We start from the raw sequence: 21362 nt of genomic DNA, 5'->3' as shown, positions 1-21362 counted from the left end.
GATTCAGGTGTTTGACATCTAAAACCTGCAGGACACCGGCCCTTGAGGCCGGTGTCCTGCTTTAAAGATGGGTTAGGGTTTAAAGGGTTAATGGAGTAAAGTCCCTGTACTTTGTTGACCATAAGGGGGCAGTATTTCTTTAATCTTCAATCATGCTGAACAAATGATTGTTTCTCCAAGCAAGGTGGGCTATCATCTGATTGTGCAAAAAGTTTGAATTAAAAGTTTGATCTAATATTTCATCTTTTGTTCATAATGTAAATAATGATAAAAAAATATTTCTTCATCACTTTAATTTAAGGTCTGTGGGTGTTTCTTTGAGGCTGGGATGACACAAACATTTAACGACACACAATTAAGAATAGAACAATTGTCCCAGTTACCAAGTTAACATTGTTTTTATTGTCTTTGCAAACGTCTCATAGATTAAACAACAACAACATCAACAACAAGAACAACAAAATGGAAAATATTCACAAATATTAGTCCTCATGGCACTCATACTCATGTCCAACTCTATTTAATATATGATATAATAAAGTACTTTTTTTTTTAGTAAAGAAACAGTTTTATAACAAATTCAGGTTGATTTCCTGTTTGAATGAGTTTTGGTTGAGTGCAAAAATTAACCAACTGCAATAAATTTGACAAAAACAAATTCTGCAGTATTTTTGGGAGAAATTCCCTTGCAGTGAAGGAAATAACTTGGTGAACACTAGTTGAAATATTCTGGTTATAGTGAGAGTGAATTGCTTACTCATGATGGAGCCAACATGGAGTGTGATCTATGAATATTTGTATTAAATCTATGTGTAGACTCGTGACCTAAATCCTCTGCGCATAAAGTGAGGTCCTTTAATTCTCACTTTCCACTTAAAGTGCTAAATCATGTTGAGGTCAGAAGTATCACACCTGCAGTCCTGCAAAAAAAAAGAGAAAGAAAAAAAAAAGAAAAGAAAAAGAAAGTGCCTTTGCCGTTTAATAGAGTGATCATCTAAAATAGCACAATAAATGCATTAAACTCAGACCTTTTGTCCCTTTTAAAATATTACCGATACCTGATAATAAGGTATGTTACCTTTCTCTGTAGCAGTTGGACATATTAACCCTAACCACACATTCATAACCAAAAGTCAAGGCACACAGTAATCAAGTACATTATATCTGAGGCTTGCAGGACAAACTCCAAAAATAAAAGACACTAAAAAAAAAAAAAAAAAAAAAAAAAAAAAGCGTTTGCAGCAATTAGTGTCAATATAAATAAAATAAACTTTGATGGTTCTTCTCTAAGGAAAACAAAACAACAACACAAGTCAATTACTTGGGTGTGACAAAGACACATACGAACACAAAAATGCTTTAAAAACAAAAAAACATGTATGACACTCTGCTATAAAGATCCCAAACATACTAGTTCACACAGCTACAGGCATAAATACAATTGTCCCCTGAGATAACGAATATGAAATGGCACAAGCAGCACCTGACGTGTGTGTTTGATGAAGTGTGTGCGTGTGCACGCGCGCACACTTTGCTTATGCATATGGCTGTGTTTCTGTTTCCATTTTGCTGTTGAGATCTTCAACTTCCCCTCTCTCTGCAACCTTCTCTCACCTTTTGGCAACCAAAATGGAAAAAACCCCTCAAAAAACCAAAACAAAACCAGGTTTGACAGTTTCACAGTCTATCAGAGGTAGACCGCACTGGATTCTCATGGTGGTTGTTTATCACAGTGGATGACATCATGGGTTTTTCTGTAGAGATGAAATAGAAATCATCTTGAGGATTGTATATATTACATTACAATATTATGTTTTTAATATTTTTGAGGCAAATTCTTAGCCAGTGAAGTGACAAACATGTTGTGATGTGACTTTGTTTCAACATATGCAGTACCTCAATGACTGTTTGGATCCAGTTGAGCATCACTTCCACGTTGGTGTAAACACCTGGCTTTCCCTTCCGGGCACAGCCAACACCCCAGCTCACTACGCCTACCAGATTCCAACTGGAGTCACTGATATGCACCAAAGGGCCTCCACTGTCCCCCTGACATTTAAAATACATTTTAAAAATGAAGTTTGTTCACCAAAAATAACTATAATACCCAGAATACAAAATCTAATGTAAATTAGAAAATAAATTGGAGGCCTGTTACCTGGCAGGCATCAACCTTCCCTTCTGGGAAGCCTGCACAGAGCATCCTATTTGTTATGATACTACCATAGACTGTGGGGCTGGAACATACTGACTGAGCTATCAGAGGGATTTTGGCCTCCTGCAGTATGTCAGCAACTGCACCTGAAGGCAGAACACAAGCACACAATGTTTGCAACCTCATAGACAGGCAAAAGTATTTTTTCTATTTGCATTATTAGGTGATAAAGAATAGGTTACATGTAGGATTTCTCACCATTTTCCCGTCGGTATCCCCACCCTGTCACTGTCATGTAGGTTTCAGCTGTAATGCTATAGTCTTTAGGAGGCAGACAAACTGGTCTTCTGACATCTAGAAGAAAAACATTTAATAAAGTGGAAATTTTTATTTGTTTTATGTAACTTTGAGAGTTTGAAAATACATATAAAGATATAAGCTAATCACACAATATAATGAATATAAGTTACTACGTAGTGAGAAGCTTGATATTTGACGCATAGCCACTAGAGGGCAACAGAGAGGTGGTTGAGCCTACTGAATACAAACATACCGAATACAATTTAAACTAACCTGACACTGTGATTGGCCTAGTGAGTCTCATCAGTGCTATGTCATAGTCATTTGTTTCTGCATTGTAGTCTGCATTCACTATAACTCTGTCCACAGAGGAGCCTCCCAGTGTGATTATGCTCGTCTGGCCTGACACCACTGCCCATTGCCTCAACTCCTTATTACTTCTGCAAAAAATAAATAAATAAAAAGAAAAAGAAAAAAAAGAAAGAGAGAGAGAGCAAGAAGGAAGCGGGATCATGAGGCTAAAGAATAAGACAAAGCAAATTTAGTGGAAATGATATAGTATGGTAACTATACTGACCCAGTGAAGCAGTGGGCAGCAGTGACTACCCAGCGCGGTGACACCAGTGAGCCTCCACATGTATGTTGGCCAGACCGCTGCAGGCTGACCTGCCATGGCCAGTGGTCAATGGATGTATCAGTGCCCCCAACGATGCGATCATCAGCGCCCACATTTCCACAGTCTGATAAGATATTATAATATTGTTATTTGCAAGGACCCGTGGTTCATTTCAAACTGCATTTTATATTATGTCTGTTTATTTGCTACTTTGTTATATGTCGCTAGGAAATAGTTCTGCTGTTTCCTGGAGACATGTATGGGCCTGTTAGTGTGAAACTCTCCACACAACAAGTAGTCTTCCACTTACAAAGCCAAGAACTTCACTCTGCCTTGTTAGGTGTTGTAAACAATATTAGTGACAGGTGCTGCCTTTGTAAAAATAAAACTCACCTGAACAGGATAAAGATACCACAGATCCAGACTGGCATACACTACTGTTGAAGAGATGTAAGAGGAGTTGGTCAGATGTCAGACATTATTCATATGATCACAAAACAGCCTCACAATTAGTCAAATATAGAAAACACACATCCAATTGCTAACTTGTCTTCACCCTCGTGCAGAATTTCGTTTGCATTTCTGCTGGGGTTTTATACAAAGTAAAATCTTTGTTTTGTTCACTTTCGTAAAGGATAAGATAGAAGGAACAAAAACTGTGGGACTTTTTGTCTTTCAGGAATAGAAACTAAAGACTCATTTGAAGGGGTTGCATATGAAGAGGGGGGGGGGGGGGGGGGGGGGGAAGTGAAATCTAAAAAAGAAAAGGAAAGAAAAAGTGAAGATTTTCCTAACAAACAGGGATACCAAGCATGGAAAGTGTATATTGACATCCTGTTTTTAGCTAAATGCAGAAGCAACTCGCAAGGAGCCGGTGCTTCTTTGTAAGAATACATTTAGCAGAAAGAGACACACTGAAAGTTCCCTTATTAGCATTTCTATTTTGTGTAGTTTATGTTGCAATGGCAAAACATGAAGTCATGATTTGGCTTCCATATGATGACATCTTCCTTACCGGTCAGCAGTGGCTTGTTGTATAGGTGTGTTTGAGGTCCCTGGCCTGACAGCTGTAAATGGTCCAGTTTTCATCGGTGACGTTAAGGAGCTTACTAAGATGTTTTTGCTAGTAGGCTTCCTGTGGAAGCAGGGGGGGATTTTATGCTTGATTTCAGATCACATAACAGGGATGTTAAATTTGCAAGGTATTCCTCAAATTTCAACACCTTGTCATTGTAAACTCACATTGTGTATCCCAGTTGTGTACATGCCGTCTGTGTGTGCGCTTGGGTCCAGTCGTCAGAACAAACAGTCCGCCAACCTGAGTCTGGACCGTAAACTTGCAAGACCTGATCATTCGACTGGAGTCGCACTGGAGAGAGGAATGAGGGGGAGGCATTTTTCAGTTTTTCGTTTATTTATGATGACAAAGAAAGAGTGGGGAGTGCACTCTACCTGGAAATGTAGTGTTTACTTTAAAGGTCGTCATGCAGGTAATTTCATCTTCTGCTCCTGCACAGTCAATGTGCCCATCGCAGGTTTTGTCTAACGGGATGAATTTCACAGACCGTGTGCAAAAAAAGTATTTGCTTTCAATCAAGTTTTTAACTGAAAAGAAAAGAGAAGGACAGGATCACAAGGGTGTGGCCAGTTTTACATATTGCAGTGTGTAAAGTGTGTTTTGAGGAAGTACATTTTTTAGGAATTGTAACTCACTGAAGTATGCTGCAATGGCCAGTATGCCCAGTATCAACATAACTGTCAGTGTAGTGATCAACACTTTCTTGATCTTCGCTCTCTTCTCTTTCGGGGTGTTTGGAGCCGTCATGGGCCTTCTGTGGCGTCCTGGCCGAGGAACTGCAGAAAGAAGAATAATTAGAAGTGAGATAACAGAATGTAAAAAGAAACGTAAGGACGCAATAAACAGGAAACTGCGATAGCAGAATAGAAACCGCAGAACAGAGACCAAAAAGGGTAGAAAATTTGTCAAGATGGAAAAAAAAAAAAAAAAAAAAGAAGTGTGCACATGCAAATTCTAATTACTGCCTGGCCTGGCTGTTTCCAAGTATTTATCATACTATGCAAACATTATTACAGTGCAGCAAAAATACATATATTGATCCCAAACCAACACAAACTTATAGCTTACCTGGGTTTGTAGGATTTAATGGCCTTGAGGTTTCCTCAGGGAGCTGAGCAGCTGTCTGAGGACAGAAGAGACAAAAGCAAAGGTGAAAACTGGGGTGTAATCACATCAGGTGCCTGTGTCTCTAGGTTATACCTCCTTCAACTCCCTGAGCATGGACATGCTTTATTTACCATGCAAATGTCAGTGTAAGTAGCTGAGCTTGCACAAACTCTTTCAGCAGAGCTTTTGTGTTTAGTTCCAGATAAGTGTTTAAATATGTGTAAAAAATAGCTCTCTTAAACTTAAGTTTCCTACAGTGCCTTGCTCTTCTCCATTGTGTCTTGTCTTCGTCTGAGTTGGGATGTTTGTGTGTGAAACACTAGACCCAATTTCCTAGTCTACTTGTGACTGATCACACCTGCCCTTCATCTGCACATCTAGACAGCTGTGAATAAAAGGTGGGCCTTCATCTCCTCTCTGTTACATTGTTCAGTCTACTAACATGATGGTATCAGTGGTCGTTAGGCCACCGGACTAATTAGCTTTGATTACCTTTTGTTGCTTTAGCTAGGGTTGTTTTTTTTTTTTTGATTAACATCATTCCTGTAATTCAGCACGATCTGCCATGTTGTCAGTATGTTTCAATTAATCAACAGTGCTAAAGCCAATCAACCCCTAACCCATTTCCTCTTTCAGCCCTCACTCAGCCAACCACAGTAGGCCTGCCCCACCTGTTTTCACAGCTTTTTCAAGTGCTGCCATTTCAGCTCGCTTAGCCCTTCTGCCAGTAACCAACATCTCCTCCCTGCATACTCATGGTTTTACCATTTCTTCAGTTCTCTAAGTATTAACAGTAAACCGGTGGATCTGTCTTTTATGGGTCTGCATTTGTAGATCAGTGCATAAAATACAATCTGTCTAGTGGAGGATCACAGAAAAAGACAAGTTATGGAAACATGGCAGAGAATGTGATGTTCACATTTTAATGTGTCTTTTTGGAATAATTGCCCAAGCACAAAATACACCAACAGTACAAAGTGTCCTGTGTACTGAGGAGTATTGTGACAGGCTGTACTTGGGCCCAGTGAAATTTTTGTTTAACTGAAGCTGATACTGTGGAAACAGTATAAACTGATAGATCAGGGTGAGTGTCCTTCACATAAAATGAATCAGGTTTAAGGCCCATATTATGCAAGTCAAACAGCTTGTGTAAGTGCATGCAGTCCATTTCAGTCACGAAATTTCAGTCACGAGTAATGCCTATGTTTCATTTTCATACTTTGGCTTTCAGATTAGGAAATGTGTCTAAATGACCTAACTACAGAAGACTTAAGACAGCAGCAGATCCATGATTTCAAATCAGTACACTTACTGATGACTGATGACACCTTGATTTTGTGATTTTTCATAAGGTTGAATTGTGCTTGAAAAAAGCCCTGCAGTGTCTTTTTAAAAATGTTTACCTTACACAGACTGCAGTTAGAAACATGAATATTTTTTCAGTAAGCTCATTTTACTTTGGTCTCTTTAGTGGAGATCGGTAACACCAAAGGGGTAATAGGAGCAGATGGTCTTTGACTCTGACATAAGTTGTTTGAATAATCCTTTTTTCCTGCTTACCTTTTTGCTTAACAACACACAAAGTGGCTGGCTAGCTTACATTAGCCGCGGCATAGCAAGATGTTACTTTAGCTCATACATAACAGTTGTTCAAAGATGACTTTTGGTAATATTATTAGCATAGTTACTGTATATATAGTAACCGGTTATCCATTCCTTATCCACTCTGCACCATTGCACCATAAATATGCGACATGTTGTTATGTGTTGTCTATGTCATGTTGATGCCATGTTGTCAGTATTGTCTGTTGTGTACATGGAGAGCAAAGAAATAACCAGAGATCAATTTCTTGTATATGTACACATATTTGCTATATCAAGCTGATTCTGATGGTCAGTAATGATAACTAATGAGGCTGGTTCCAAATGAGCTCTATGGGGTAGTTAGAAGTTGGCCTCTGATTTTACATCATACAAACAGCAAACAATCAGGCAACACTGACAATCAGTGTACCTCCAAAAGGTAGAGTGAGTGCTACATGTGCTAATTATCAAATGTGTCATGGGAGAGATTTGGGGTTTAGCCAGCGAATGGTTACATTCACATTACAAAGACATTAAAAAGGTATTTGGTGCTGAGCTTGAAGAGTTTTACAGAGCTTTGTGGTTAAAAATAGATGCTCCAAAGCTATTACTCAACTTGCAGACGAGTTAATATACGCATTTTTCTTCTTTCACTCATTCGTTGCCTGTACTACACCAGAAAGTCAGTCACTACCAAGATACGTGTCTCTTGTTCAATTATAAGTCAGAGTAGCTTATTTTATTCTCTCATTCACTCAGTCATTTCTTCAGCTCTGAGGTGTCTCTCACATTCATACCATTAAGCTATTATGTGCATATTCATTACATCTAACCAGTCCCTTTCCTGCCTCACTGGCCCTCATTAGCTGTTGTTGACAAGACATGCTACTTTTAGAAAACAACAAGAACAACTAATCTGTGAAGAAACTCAGGTAACAAATTATCTGAAGAATCAGGACCTACAGATTTCAGATTCAAGTAATAATTTACTAACTATTAAATCAACAAGAGGAAAATGAATATCACAGTGGAATAAAGTAGTGAAGAATGATTTGCCAACATTGCAGAGGAAGAGGATTGCATCAGGATGACATGGAGGTATATGAACAGTCAAAAAAGAAGAAAAAGAGGAGAACTGTGATATGTTGTTTGGCATTTACGGGTTTTATCAGGGCTATAGTTCATAATCTGAGAGTAACAGGAGTGTTTGTCTTTTCCTGAGTTCCTGTTTTTGAAACTTAAATGTTTCAGATCATCAAACAAATTTAAATATTAGGCAAAAATAACACAAGTAAACGCAAAATGCAGTTTCTAAATGAAAGTGTTTATTACTTAGGGGAAAAAAAATTACCTTCATGGTCCTGTGTAAAAAGATGACTGGACTTAAACCTCAGAACTGGTCGGGCCACCCTTAGCAGAAAAAAACTGCAATCAAGCATTTATGATAGCAGGCAATGAGTGTTTTACAGAGATGTGTAGGAATTTGGGCCCTCTCATCTTTGCAGAATTGTTATAATTCAGCCACATTGGAGAGTTTTTGAGCATGAACCACCTTCTTAAGGTCATACCACAGCGGGACTAGGCTACTCCAAAGTCTTCATGTTGTTTTTATTAAACCATTCAGAGGTGTACTTGCTGGTGTGTTTTGGATCATTGTCCTGCTGCAGAGCACACTTGGGTTCAACATAAACAAATGGCTGCACATTCTCCTCCATGTCTTGATAGACCAGAAACCAGAAGTTCTTGATTCAACAGGTCTGCCAGTAATCAGGCTTGGGTGTGCTTATTGGAACTGAACTCAGATTTCCATGAAATGTAGTTAATTCATCATTTAAGTAGAGAGAAAATTAGGACCAGGTAGGTTTTGATAACATTTTTTTTTTTTTTTAAATTTAACCTTTATTTAACCAGGAATGTCCCGTTGAGATCAAAGACCTCTTTTTCAAGGGAGTCCTGGCCAAGAGGCAGCACATTTCAAGACAAATACATACGAACAAACAAAGTTAAAATTACACAAAACAATTACACATTATTGAGGCAGCCTGTAGGCCTTTGAGTTTAGTTTTAAAAACATTTAAAGACAACAATTCAGTTAGTTTCCAGTCTTTCTGTAACATGTTCCATGAAAAAGGCGCAGAGTGGACAAAGGCTTTCTTACCCAGCTCTGTGCGGACAAGGGGAACAGACAACAGCAGCTGATCATTTGAGCGCAAGGAGTAAGAACCACTATTTGTCCTTGTGACCAAAGTACAAATATAAGGAGGCAGCAATCCAAGCATAGCTTTGTAAATAAAAGTGTACCAATGTCCCTGTCTTCTAATGGCCAAAGAAGGCCATTTTACTCTTAAGTACAAATCACAGTGATGGGTCAGGTATTTACAATTGGTAATAAACCTCAAGGAAGCATGATACATCGTGTCCAACATTAGAAGACATGAAGAAGAAGCGTTCATATACAGAATGTCACCATAATCTAACACAGATAAAAAGGTTGCAGTGACAAGACGTTTTTTTACTGCAAAAGAAAAGCACTGTTTATTACGGAAGAAAAAACGAAGTTTAAGTCTCAGTTTCTTTACTAGTCTCTCTATATGTGGTTTAAAGGTGAAGGAGTCATCAATCCAGACACCAAGGTATTTATATTCATGAACTATCTCTATGACATTTCCTTCAAGGGTGGACACCACTGGAATAGGCTCCGGGACCTTCTTTGACTTGGAAAACAACATTAGCTTAGTCTTGTCAGCATTGAGAACTAATTTTAGCTGAATAAGTGAATGCTGGAAAGCAACAAAGGCTTTCTGTAAAGTTTCAATGGCCTGAGCAAGAGATGATCCATAACAGTAAATAACTGTGTCGTCAGCATAAAAATGCAAATTTGTGTCTGAGACATTTTGACCCAAGTCATTGATATATAAAAGGAACAGAAGGGGACCCAAAACTGAGCCCTGTGGCACCCCCTTGTGGACAGCAACAAATTTAGAACAAAGACCTTCAAGTTTAATGCACTGGGTTCTATTTTTCAGATAATTTGAGAACCACGCTAATGCATGTTCTGACAATCCAAGGCTGAGCAGTCTGTTTTTTAGGACTGCATGATCAACAGTGTCAAAAGCTTTTGAGAGGTCAATAAAGAGTGACGCACAGTACAATTTCTTATCAAGTGCCACAATAATATCATTTATCACTTTCATAGTGGCAGTGTTAGTACTGTGTTTTTTCCTGAAGCCTGACTGAAATTTGGAGACAATATCATTAGAGTACAAAAACTCTTTCAACTGGTCACAAACTAGAGATTCTAGGATTTTGGATAAAACACACAAATTTGATATTGGCCTATAATTAGTCAACACCGATGGATCACCTCCTTTCAATAAAGGCAAAACGAAAGCTGATTTCCAAACCGCTGGAATTTCTTTGGTTTTAATTGAAAAATTAAATAGAATTGAGAATGGTTCTGCAATAAAATCAGCTGCCAACTTCAAAAAATAAGGTTCCATCAAGTCTGGACCAGGAGGTTTTCTGTGATCCAAAGCCTTTAAAGCTTTATGCACTTCATAAACACTAAAAGGTACAAAGTTAAAACGGTCTCCAGAAAACATAGAGAGTTCTGGGCAAGTATTTGTTAAAAAAGTTTCTGCAGAAGCAAACAAGGAACCCACTGATAGAAAGTGTTCATTAAAACAATTCAAAATTTCAGTTTTATCATTAATTGAGACTGAATCTTTTACAACAGATTTAGGAAAGGTTTGAGTCATTTTATTGGCGGAAAAAGACTTGATTACTTTCCAAAATTTCTGTGGATCATTGAGGTTCTCAGTGGTGACAGACAAAAAGTATTCAGATTTGGCCTTTTTAATAAGAGAAGTACATTTATTTCTAAGCTGTTTGAAAACAGACCAATCAGTGGAAGTATCTGTTTGTCTCACCTTGTCCCATGCTCTATTACGCTTGTGTATGCTATCTGCGAGTGTCTGCGAAAACCAAGGATTTTCTCGACCTTTAATTCTAACTTTCCGTAAGGGGGCATGTTTATTAACAATTCCCATAAAACTTTCCTTAAAATATGTCCAAGCTAGCTCTACATCTGGTAATAGTCCGATTTTTTCCCAATTAACTAATGACAAATCATGATGAAAAGCCTGTTCATTAAATTGTTTAAGATTCCTTTTGCACACTATGCGTGGCTTACATTTTGGAATTTTAGCATTTCTGCAAACAGCAACAACACAGTGATCACTTAGGTCATTACAGAAAACACCAAGTGAAGAGAATTTATGAGGTACATTTGTTAAAACCAAATCAATTAATGTAGACTTTTCAGGGCATTTAAGATTTGGCCTGGTAGGAAGATAGACTAGCTGGGTAAGATTAATTGAATCGCAGAATTCTTTAAATTCACCAGAAGTTGCATTTAGCCAGTCCCAGTTCAAGTCTCCAGCCATTAGTAGTTCGGTATAATTTAGTTTAGCCAAAAGGTGCTTTAATGAAGATAATGCCTCTTTTGAAGCAGATGGGGGCCTGTAACACCCAGCAATGGTTATCGAAAAAGTATTAGCAATATCTACATTCAAGGCCAAAAACTCCATTTGTTTGCATATCGATTGGGACAGAACAATCGAAGCATTAAATCTTGATTTGACATAAATAGCTACACCACCTCCTTTTTTTGGCCTATCAGTGCGATATACATTGTACCCATATATGTTAATGTCTTCATTAGTAATAGATTTAGTTAACCAAGTTTCAGAAATTATAACAACATCTGCATCTGTAGATTTAACCCAAATTTCTCCCTTAATCAAAGACATCATCATTTAAAACATAAATTTTGTATTTAGTCAGGTTTCCTTTGTCTAATCTTTAAAGTTGTTTGATGATATGAAACATATAAATGCGACAAATATGCAAAAAAAAAAAAAAAGAGCAAAAAACAAAATTTAACCTAGAAGGGGGCAAACACTTTTTCACACCACTGTGTATACTGGTAAAATATCTTAGCTTTGTTTAGGTTCAAAAAACACTTGATAAACTTGTTCGCTTCTTTATTTCTTGTGCAATAAAGGGACTGGGAAAAAATCTATTTAAAAAGTATGGTGTTTCTGTCATACTGGTGTAAACTGCTCAGTCAAGCATGTAGAGCGTTCATGAATTTCACACAGCAGCGAGCAAAATACCGTGGTGAAAGTGTACAACACAGAAAAATTCCCATGGCTTCGGCTCGGAGTATCTGTTAGAGTGATTGTCATGCTTGACTGCCATTACTGTTCCTCAAGTCCAGTCACCTTTGCAATTAAAATTGCAAGTTGTGTTCTTAATATGAATGTAAAACTCTATAGTCTTTAATGGGAATTAAATAAACATTTTACTGAACAAAACTGGTGAAATCTCTTTCTGTACTGTGCTGTGTGAAATAATAACTACATTTTCAACTTCCCTCTTAAACTTCCTAAAATGCTACTGTAATGTTGTCCCCCCTCGAAAAATGCAAACCTTTACTTGCTTATCCCCAGCATCTCAACAACATATGTCAACATTTTGAATCTCAACCACTTTTATGCCTTTCACAAACAAAGGTTATCTGTGTTGTGCTATGCTCAATTATGACTGTTAGTCTCACTGCATTTCCAACATTTGGCACACATTATGCTAGTCATGTGGTTTCACCTGTAGCATTATACTGTAGATCATGTGTCACATCAATGTGGCTGCTGACTGGCCTATTAGAAGATTTTAGTATACGGTATATTTTGTTACAGAGGGGTAGCTCGAAGAACACTTTTCATCAGCCTGCTGTTCTACCTTTGTCTTGTCCTCAAAGCTCTTCAACCGCTAGATTACAAATACATTTAGCGTAGCACGTATGCTTCAGATCGGCTGGTACAAAAACATAACATGCAGGTCACTAACCAGTGAGGACTTTCCAGAACCAAAACAAAAAACAAAAGACAAAGATTAAAAATGGGAAGAGTTATTTTCTTTCATTTTCACTACTGCTTATTTTTGATGCAGAAATATCAGGTAATCCACCCTTCTATTTGCACATTTATGTGTCACTAGTATCACTTAATTTGGTAGAGCTACAGAGAAGTATGAAGGCAAATTTTGAAAACAGATCCCATAACTGCCACTGTCTGTCAGTGGAAATATACAAGTTGCGGAGAGAGAGGGGCGAAGAATGCTGTTGGGCAGGTTTTTCTTTCTTTCTTTTTTTTTCTGAACAGTAGCTCAGTAGCTCTGTGCTGGTTTTGCTCATGTGCTCATGTTCAGCATTCAGCTTTCATCTTAAAGTACAAGAGTTGAATACAGTGTATAAAAGAATGTGACACCTTCCTCTTTGTTTCATTTACTGACATTTCAGAATTCTCAGATTTCACTTTACATAGAAATCCAGTATCCAGTGGCACTTTGCAAATAACATGAGAATTTTACACTCCTACAGTAAATATGCTGTTAAGCTGTAGTTAGTCTACATCCATATACTTAAAAAATAAAGAAGCAAAAAAAAGCAATATAAGGTGATTCTGAGATTTAAACACTGTGTTTCACCATGTTTCATCTGGCTGGCTTATTCATTTAAAATAAAACATTCACCATTTTAATTAACTATTTTATTTTTAACCACTGTTAGTCAATACATAGTCACAAAAGAACCAGACACACCCATCCCTGAAACCAACTGGAAGTAACGTTTATGGGGGGAAGTAAACAGTAGGAGAAAGTAGGTTATCGGCTTGTGGTATAAATTACAGTTATTTCGGGAAGTAATAAAAGCAGGATAAACAAAACAGTGGGCAGGCCATACAACATGGGAAACCAAGAAGCCGGCTAAAGAAATTTGTCTTGAGTGGACCTTCCTGTAAAAATGCATTGTCATGCCATGAGATATGACGACAGTGTACTTGGAAACTTAGATGTTGTCATTGGTACCAAGACAAATATAAACGATTTTATGAGTCAGGGCAGTATTTCAAAACAGCCTGGTAGTACTAGTTAGTCATGTGTTATTCAGAGCAACAACTAACCTGTTTATGAAAAACACTGGAAGTGCTGCACTGGATCAAAAACACTGTTAGTAATGTTTGCTCGTCAAAAGGCCAGTGGTGAAGTACAAGTGGGGAAAAAAATGACAGCCTATAAAACCAAGGCTCTATCAATGACAGCCTATATCAAGTCATTGATAACAATGACTTGATATGAATAGAAGTCCTTGGTTTTATTTGGCTGTTAACCAAAATACTGTATGTAAATATAAATGTCCTTTATACATGAATTTAAAACAAACAAACAAAAAAACCCAGAACAAAAACCAACAGCTTTGTGTTTGGAGTTAAGGATACTCCTTCTAAGGGTATAACTTGCGATCGCAATAAGGTGAGATTCCTTCTGTATTGCCACCTACAGTAAGCTTCCAGTTTTAATAAGCCTAGCTGATTCATACAGTGGACTGCTGCCAAAAAGCCTTGAAGGGAAAAAGTATAATTGGGTCAAGTTTAGCAGAAAAAAGCCGTTGGTACGGTAAGCTCAAGTATGTTTCCTTTACTGCCTTGTTGTAGTAACACACACACACACACACACACACACACACACACACACACACACACACACACACACACACACACACACACACAAGAGTCATCCTCTGGGAACGTGTGTGATACTTTGTCATTTTTCCTTTTTAACATAAGACCATTAATTGTTTATTGATGTTAATAAGGCTGATATAATATGTAGTTTTCTATGCAATAGCCAGTGCATGTTGATCTTTCCTGTAGAGCCATTGTGGAGCATCGCTTGTTGCTTGGGATGAGTGTGAAGCTACTAATTTTAATATAACAAATACCTAGATCTCTCTCTCTCTATAAAAAAAGACTTGACTGGAATTATTCTTTATGAACCCTGAAATGAGTAAACGTACACACTTCTTGTATACCCATGTTTGCGTTAAGTGTTACTCAGTTTTGTGGGTCCAACATTAGTGGCTGTCTTTTCCGTGCTGTGTTATTATGAAAAGTATTGTATTCTTCATACGGCCGTGCTCTACATTCAAATATCAAAAATTCTATTGGCAAAATTATGAATGTGAAATGTTCCTGCGTGTTACTGCTACTTGTCACAGACCGTTGATAAGGTCCTCAAAATATGTCACTACACAACATCTGTTCTGGTTTTGTATGAGCTATCCTTTCAACATAGCTGCTGTTGTAAATAATATCAATGCAACAGGTCTATCCAGTGTCTTTATATTACGTTAAATATCAAGTTTATTACCACGTAATATCCAGAGGTCATTATTCAAATCACTTCTTAAAGGCAAGCCATTGACTGTATACCTACACGATGTAAATAATGTTGATTGTACTTCCAGTTGCACTTACCCACATGGTGAAGGTGTCTCTTTTGGTAAGGCTTGATGTAGCTTGTCACAGAGTACAGAGTAAACACTGCCCTCCCTTTCAGGAGGTGGGATTCCTCAGAAATTTTGCTGTCCCTTGGCTATCTTTGTCCCCTTCCTCTTACCGTCATGCTACAAAACCTGGCTCAGTTGAGTCTCCCACTGTCTTCCTTCTTCCTTCCTGTTTTCTTTCTGTATTACAGTAACTTAATCAGATGCCCCTCTTCAAAACCCCAAGGGCGCAATGAAGCTTGATAATACGTAGCCTTTCAAATCAACACAGAGAGCTTCTTTTAAACGATCGATTCCCACTGACAAAACAAAACTAAAGTCCAGGTAACCTGACACTTTAACCCTCCTCTTTCCCTTGCTTTCTGGCTCTCTCTCTACCTGTGCGCTTTTCTCATTTCTGTCCCTCCTCCCACACCGTCCTCCATATCTAAACTTCTTTAGCCTCTGCAACACAAAGCATGCTCTCTTTGTATTTTTCTCCTGTCATGTTCTTTACCCCCCTTTCAGTCATTCTTTGGCTTTCAAATTTTACGCAAACACACATTCATGTGGCAAACCATCTCCATGTATACAAATGGATGCAAAAACACAAACGTAACACACAAACCAGTAAAACTTGAATTTTCCAGTGGCACGGCGTACGCTCGGAGGTTTAGGTGTGTCTCCAATCTGTTTTTTTTGACAGTTTAATGATTACTTTGATTACTTAGATTACTGTAATACTATATGTACAAGCACACCACAGTTGTAGTGACAACTGTAGTGACTGTTGAGATTGTGACTAAAGGTCCAACATCCCCGTCTGTTTCAGCCATGCCGCAGAATATCTCTTCTTAATATTCTGAAGAGCTAAATTATCTTTTAAAGGTGCATTCAGTGACCGACCTGGTCACTAAGTCAGAGTTTCTAAAAATGAAGCCACTGTGAATGGGACACTGAGCATAGACGGCAGAGCAAGAAAAAAAGCTTCATTGGGAGTGTGCGAGAGAGAAGACTGATAAGGTCATCTGAAGAGAAAGAACCATTGTAAATAAACAGGAGCTGACTGTGCTGTTTGACCAGGTCTACTAAAAGAAATAACCCTTCATCACTTGGACTCTCACATGGTATCATCAGTTGTCTCACAGCATACACTATATAAGAAAATGGAGGGACTGATAGTACTTCAGGTGTGCTGCTACAGTATACAGGTAGACTTGCCGGAGTGAATCAGTTTGAAGCTAATCATTTTTGCTTAGGTCTCTTTCAGCCAATAACTGCTGTTACTTTGTTGGAATTCAGGCTGGGGTAGAATTAATAAGACATTTAGAGCCTCCACCCTGAATTACATGCATGAAGTCTTTTTGTGAGTTTACCCATTGAAGCCTGTGGAAAATTGTCATCAAGCAGCATTACACACTGCCACTTTTTTTTACCACATTTTTTTTTACCAAAGAAAATCAGGCATCATTTATATCCCCTTTGCTATATTACATTTCTCACAGGCAAACAATGTAAGTTGCGTGAATGCTGCAGTCACAGTATTTACCCTCTCCAACAGTCTGACATGATTAAACAACAGCTGACAAAATGTTTGCACACACAATAAAAGAGAAGATGAGAGAAAGCCAGTGATCTAATAAAGCTGTTGTACGCCCTTGTTTGATTCCATTAAAAGACTGCTTCTTTTTTTTTTTTTTTTTTGATGATCCTATCAGTTCTGTGACGTGACATCCAGTCTAATGCAGATAAAATTAATTAACTTCTTTGTGGAAGCCACCTGTTGTTTGTATCTTCTGTTTTCTTTTAAATCTAGTTGTGTGCAAAGCTCAAGGACGGCATGAACATCTTGGTAATAAGTTACATATTAACTTAAATACATGTGTGTTTCTGCTGAGACTCAAACGTAATGATGATGAACATGAACCAAATAAGAGAACTTCCTATTTTCGAGCGTTTGTATCGCTTATTCTACGAAAGCATTGTTGAGCAACAATTATTTTAGCAGCACATTTGAATTCTGTGCAAACCTCAGAAGAATTTAAGCAGAGTGATTTTGTTTCACATATTAGGTCGTTTAAAAACATATTAATGGTGTCGAGTATTACAATGCCAAATTTGCACAAATTAAAATAAAAATATGCTTGCAGAAACAACTCCAAAAATCTCCTGTTAAAACAGCTGATAATGTTGTATTTGACTATGTCCAACTTTAGCCCATCACGAATGGACGCAACGCATACACGTTAATTCCGCACAGCTTTCCGTTTCTTTTCAATGACGTCAGAGATTGATCTTATCATTCCATGAAATTTCAGTGAAAGAATGTTCATATGAAGAACTTTAAAATGTGTGGGACTACAGAAATTTAAAATCTGGGAATCCCCTTTAAAGCTAAGACATCTTTATCAGGCATGCTCTTATCAGAGTTTAGTAAAGCCGAAACTTGGAAACAGAATTATGAAAGTTTTCTCTGAGCTGGTGAAGTTCCCCATATCGGTAACTCATACAGGATGCTGTTCTTTCCTCAGTTCTCCCTTTTCTGGATGAATACAATAAAACGAGTATAATGACGTAGACATGACCTAGATGCCATCACGATTGCAAAGTTGTAAAAAAAAGAAAAAAAGAGAGAATTTATTACATTAACACAGATAAACATATGTTGCTTTTCCTTACTTGAGAAATGGTTGTTGCTGTCAGTCTTTCTCAGTGAAGTTCTCAGTAAAGCATCTATAGAACAGGGAGCAGCCTGGTTGGAAGTGACACCTGGTATGCAAACTTCCACTCTGTAGACCGCTTACTTGAATGTTCCCTCTCTCTCTCCGTCTCTCACTCTCTCTCGCCCTCACATGCCTGGTCAATGTACCATCAAAGCTATTTCACTACTACCTCCCCACCAGTTAGCGCAAGCCCTCCTTTGTCCACACAGGTGTGTATTTTGTGAAACTTGATACGGCCTCAAGAAACCTGCGAGACTCAAAAAAATAAACTGTTAATGATTAACAATCTCACATTTCAAGTTCCCGGGTCTCTCCACTTTCATCTCAAATCAATCCTTTTGTAAAAATAGGATCATTAAATAAAACTGAAATTTGTTTTAGCTCAAGAGAAAATTTACTGAAAAGACACAAACAGATAAATCAGTTTAGATATTTATTATATTTTAAGATAAATAGTGCTATTTTGGAACATGAGTGGACTGGATTAAGCAAATAGACAAATCATTTTCTTATTGGAATATGAATGTCTATCTCAACAAAACTCTAAATATGTGAGCCGTGGAAAGTAAAATATGCTGTGTGGTTTATTGTGGAGATTTTCCAGAAACTATGATCATAACTCTGGTATCTATTTCTACCGGGAACACATTCAATTGTGTTATTGTGTCACCTGCCACCCACCCGCAGTATAAGGACTACTGCCTTATGCCGAGAAGTGTACTCTTTTACGGTACTTATGTGTGCCGCAAGCAGGTAGTCTTGATTGTGAAAGACTATATCTTTATAGACGCAGGGCGGCGCAGCCTGGTTTCCTATGATTACTGTCATTGCAGAGGATCAGTGACACTTCTCAGTGTGATGTAATAGTAAAGGAAAATAGTTTACTGTAAATTTGCTAACTTATTTCCAATAATTTTTTTTTAAAAGATTCTTTTCAAGAAACGAATGGATTCCCACTCTATCAACTATTTCCTGCAGTACAGAAACAAGGGTTACATTTGAAGATTTGGATTGCTGATGCCTGTGGAATTTTTCTGAAATTTATGAAAAAGTATTCCCTGGTCTGCAGCATTCAGATGTCAGAATTAAGAATAAACAACATGAACTCATGAATCGGACTGGTAAATGGCCTGTATTTGTGTAGAGTTTTACTTGGTCCCTATGAACCCCAAAGCACTTTACATTACATTCAGTCATCGACACATTCACACACTGGTGATGGCAAGCTACATTGTAGCCACAGCTGCCCTGGGGCACACTGACAGAGGCGAGGCTGCCGAACACTGGCGCCACCGGGCCCTCTGACCACCACCAGTAGGCAATGGGTGAAGTGTCTTGCCCAAGGACACAATGATCTAGACTGTTGGAGCCGGGGCTCGAACCGGCAACCTTCCGATTACAACTCTTGAGCCACGATCGTGGTAGTATAATACTATGAAGGATATTTTCTTGGTATATTTTGGGCACCTTAGCATCAACTGAGTGTTATTTAAATGCCACAGCCTATGTGATCATTACTGCTGATCATACCCTTCCCTTTATGACTACAGTGTACCCATTTTCTGATGGGTGTATCAAACTTGTTTCTTGAACTTGATAATGGGTTCACTGTACTCAAATGGCCTCCACAGTCTCTGTAACTTCTGAAACTTACTGATGGCCATTGTATCATTTGTCAACATCATGTTTATATATATAGATATTAAAATACAGGGTGGGGCATTTATATGGATACACCGTAATAAAATGGGAATGGTCGGTGATATTTAAGTCCTGTTTGTGGCACATTAGTATATGTGAGGGGGCAAACTCCTCAAGATGTGTTTCCCTCTTTACGCACTGAAGCTGGCACGTTCCCTGAGTTTTTCCAGTAAGATGGTGCACCACCACGTTATGGGTGCCAGGTCCGAGCATTCCTAGATGAACAGTTTCCTGGAAAGTGGATTGGTCGTCGTGGGCCAGTTGAATGGTCCCCAAGGTCTCCCGATCTGACCCCCTTAGACTTTTATCTTTGAGGTCATCTGAAGGCAATTGTCTATGGTGTGAAGATACGAGATGTGCAGCACCTGAAACTACGGATACTGGATGCCTGTGCTGGCATTTCTCCTGCAGTGTTGCTATCAGTGTGTGAAGAGTGGGAGAAGAGGGTTGCATTGACAATCCAACACAATGGGCAGCACATTGAACACATTTTATAAGTGGTCAGAAACTTGTAAATAACTCATGAAAGAATAAAGTTACCTTGAAACCAAGCACACCATTGTTTTTCTTGTGACATCACCAATAAGTTTGATGTGTCACATGGCCCTCTTCCTATTGAAAAAACAAAAGTTGTATCCAAGATGGCCGACTTCTAAATGGCCACCATGGTCACCACCTATCTTGAGGAGTTTGCCCCCTCACATATACTAATGTGACACAAACAGGACTTTAATATCACAAACCATTCCCATTTTATTACGGTGTATCCATATAAATGGCCCATCCTGTAGATGCAAAACTTAAGAAAGGCCTCAACAGTCACCATATTGTTGTTAGGAAAACCAATATATGCACTACAGTTTTGCAAAAAGATTACTGAAAGAAAAAAAAAAGAAAAAAAAAGAAAGATAAAAAAATAAGGCTCAAAATAAAAAATACTGTAAATCATGTTACTACAAATAACAATAAACATCAAACTAACATTTTCTGTTTGATAGAAATTGCAAAGTTAAGTGCTCAAATATCAGGTTTAGTTTTGCCTGCATATTTCAGTCAGACATCTGGCTTTGGGTGTAGGTACTGCACCCGGCAGCGTTGCTCTGTGAGCCAAGCTTCTAATAAGCAAGCAGCAGCACATCAGCAACGTGCAGCCACAGGAATGCAGTGACTGGAAAATACGTTGCCAGAGGTCAAAAACAGATAAAACTGCAGTCAGTCAGGATCACTGTGCACATACAGATGGTTTGGGACTACAGGTTACACTGTTAGTCTCGATACATGTGAACTTTCTTGTTTACTGTTCACATGCAAAGTGCCAAAAATACATTTGTGCAAAAAAAATATAAGCAACAAGCCAGTAGAGCAAGATATTTTGTCACCCCTCCACAGCAGATCAATGATGGTAAGAAGTGCGGGTGAATGTCTTATAGTTTCAATACTTATTTAACTGTTAAAAGCTAATGCTTACTGTGATGATTATCTTATTTTAAGAACAACAGGAAGTAAATGTCATTATGGTTAAAATTTTGGATGATTTAAAATTGTGACCTTATGATGCTGCGCAAGTAAAGTCAGTGAACTACAAAAACCCCCAGGAGACAGAACTGAGGACAAATACTGTTAATGTGGCTGGTTGAGTCAAACTAGACTGGCTAAGCGAGATAAATAATATGCAAACTAATAATTCAAAAGTGGAGCACAACTGCAACACC

At 38.2% G+C, this 21362-nt stretch overlaps 1 protein-coding gene across 5 annotated transcripts; it reads right to left on the bottom strand.

The window, feature by feature from the left end:
- Positions 1–379: 379 nt before the first annotated feature.
- Positions 380–18068, bottom strand: tmprss4a (transmembrane serine protease 4a). 5 transcript variants are annotated; one of them, XM_080288490.1, is made up of 13 exons: positions 17906–18068; positions 5218–5272; positions 4785–4925; positions 4524–4676; positions 4314–4440; positions 4087–4206; positions 3465–3508; positions 3033–3195; positions 2729–2895; positions 2414–2509; positions 2159–2301; positions 1897–2049; positions 380–1754 (listed from the first exon to the last, which is right to left on the bottom strand). In XM_080288490.1, the coding sequence occupies exons 3-13, from the start codon at positions 4894–4896 to the stop codon at positions 1743–1745; spliced, it is 1290 nt and encodes a 429-aa protein (XP_080144616.1). In that variant the 5' UTR covers positions 4897–4925; positions 5218–5272; positions 17906–18068; the 3' UTR covers positions 380–1742. The 5 variants fall into 5 exon arrangements, with proteins under 5 accessions (XP_080144616.1, XP_026048864.1, XP_080144614.1 ...); XM_026193079.2 differs by lacking the exon at positions 17906–18068 and adding an exon at positions 15219–15653; XM_080288488.1 differs by lacking the exon at positions 17906–18068 and adding an exon at positions 8192–8212.
- Positions 18069–21362: the final 3294 nt, after the last annotated feature.

The sequence above is a fragment of the Astatotilapia calliptera genome, chromosome 14, assembly GCF_964374335.1.
Source record: "Astatotilapia calliptera chromosome 14, fAstCal68.1, whole genome shotgun sequence".
Classification (NCBI taxonomy): Eukaryota; Metazoa; Chordata; class Actinopteri; order Cichliformes; family Cichlidae; genus Astatotilapia; species Astatotilapia calliptera.
This window is presented reverse-complemented; position numbering and strand designations above follow the sequence as displayed.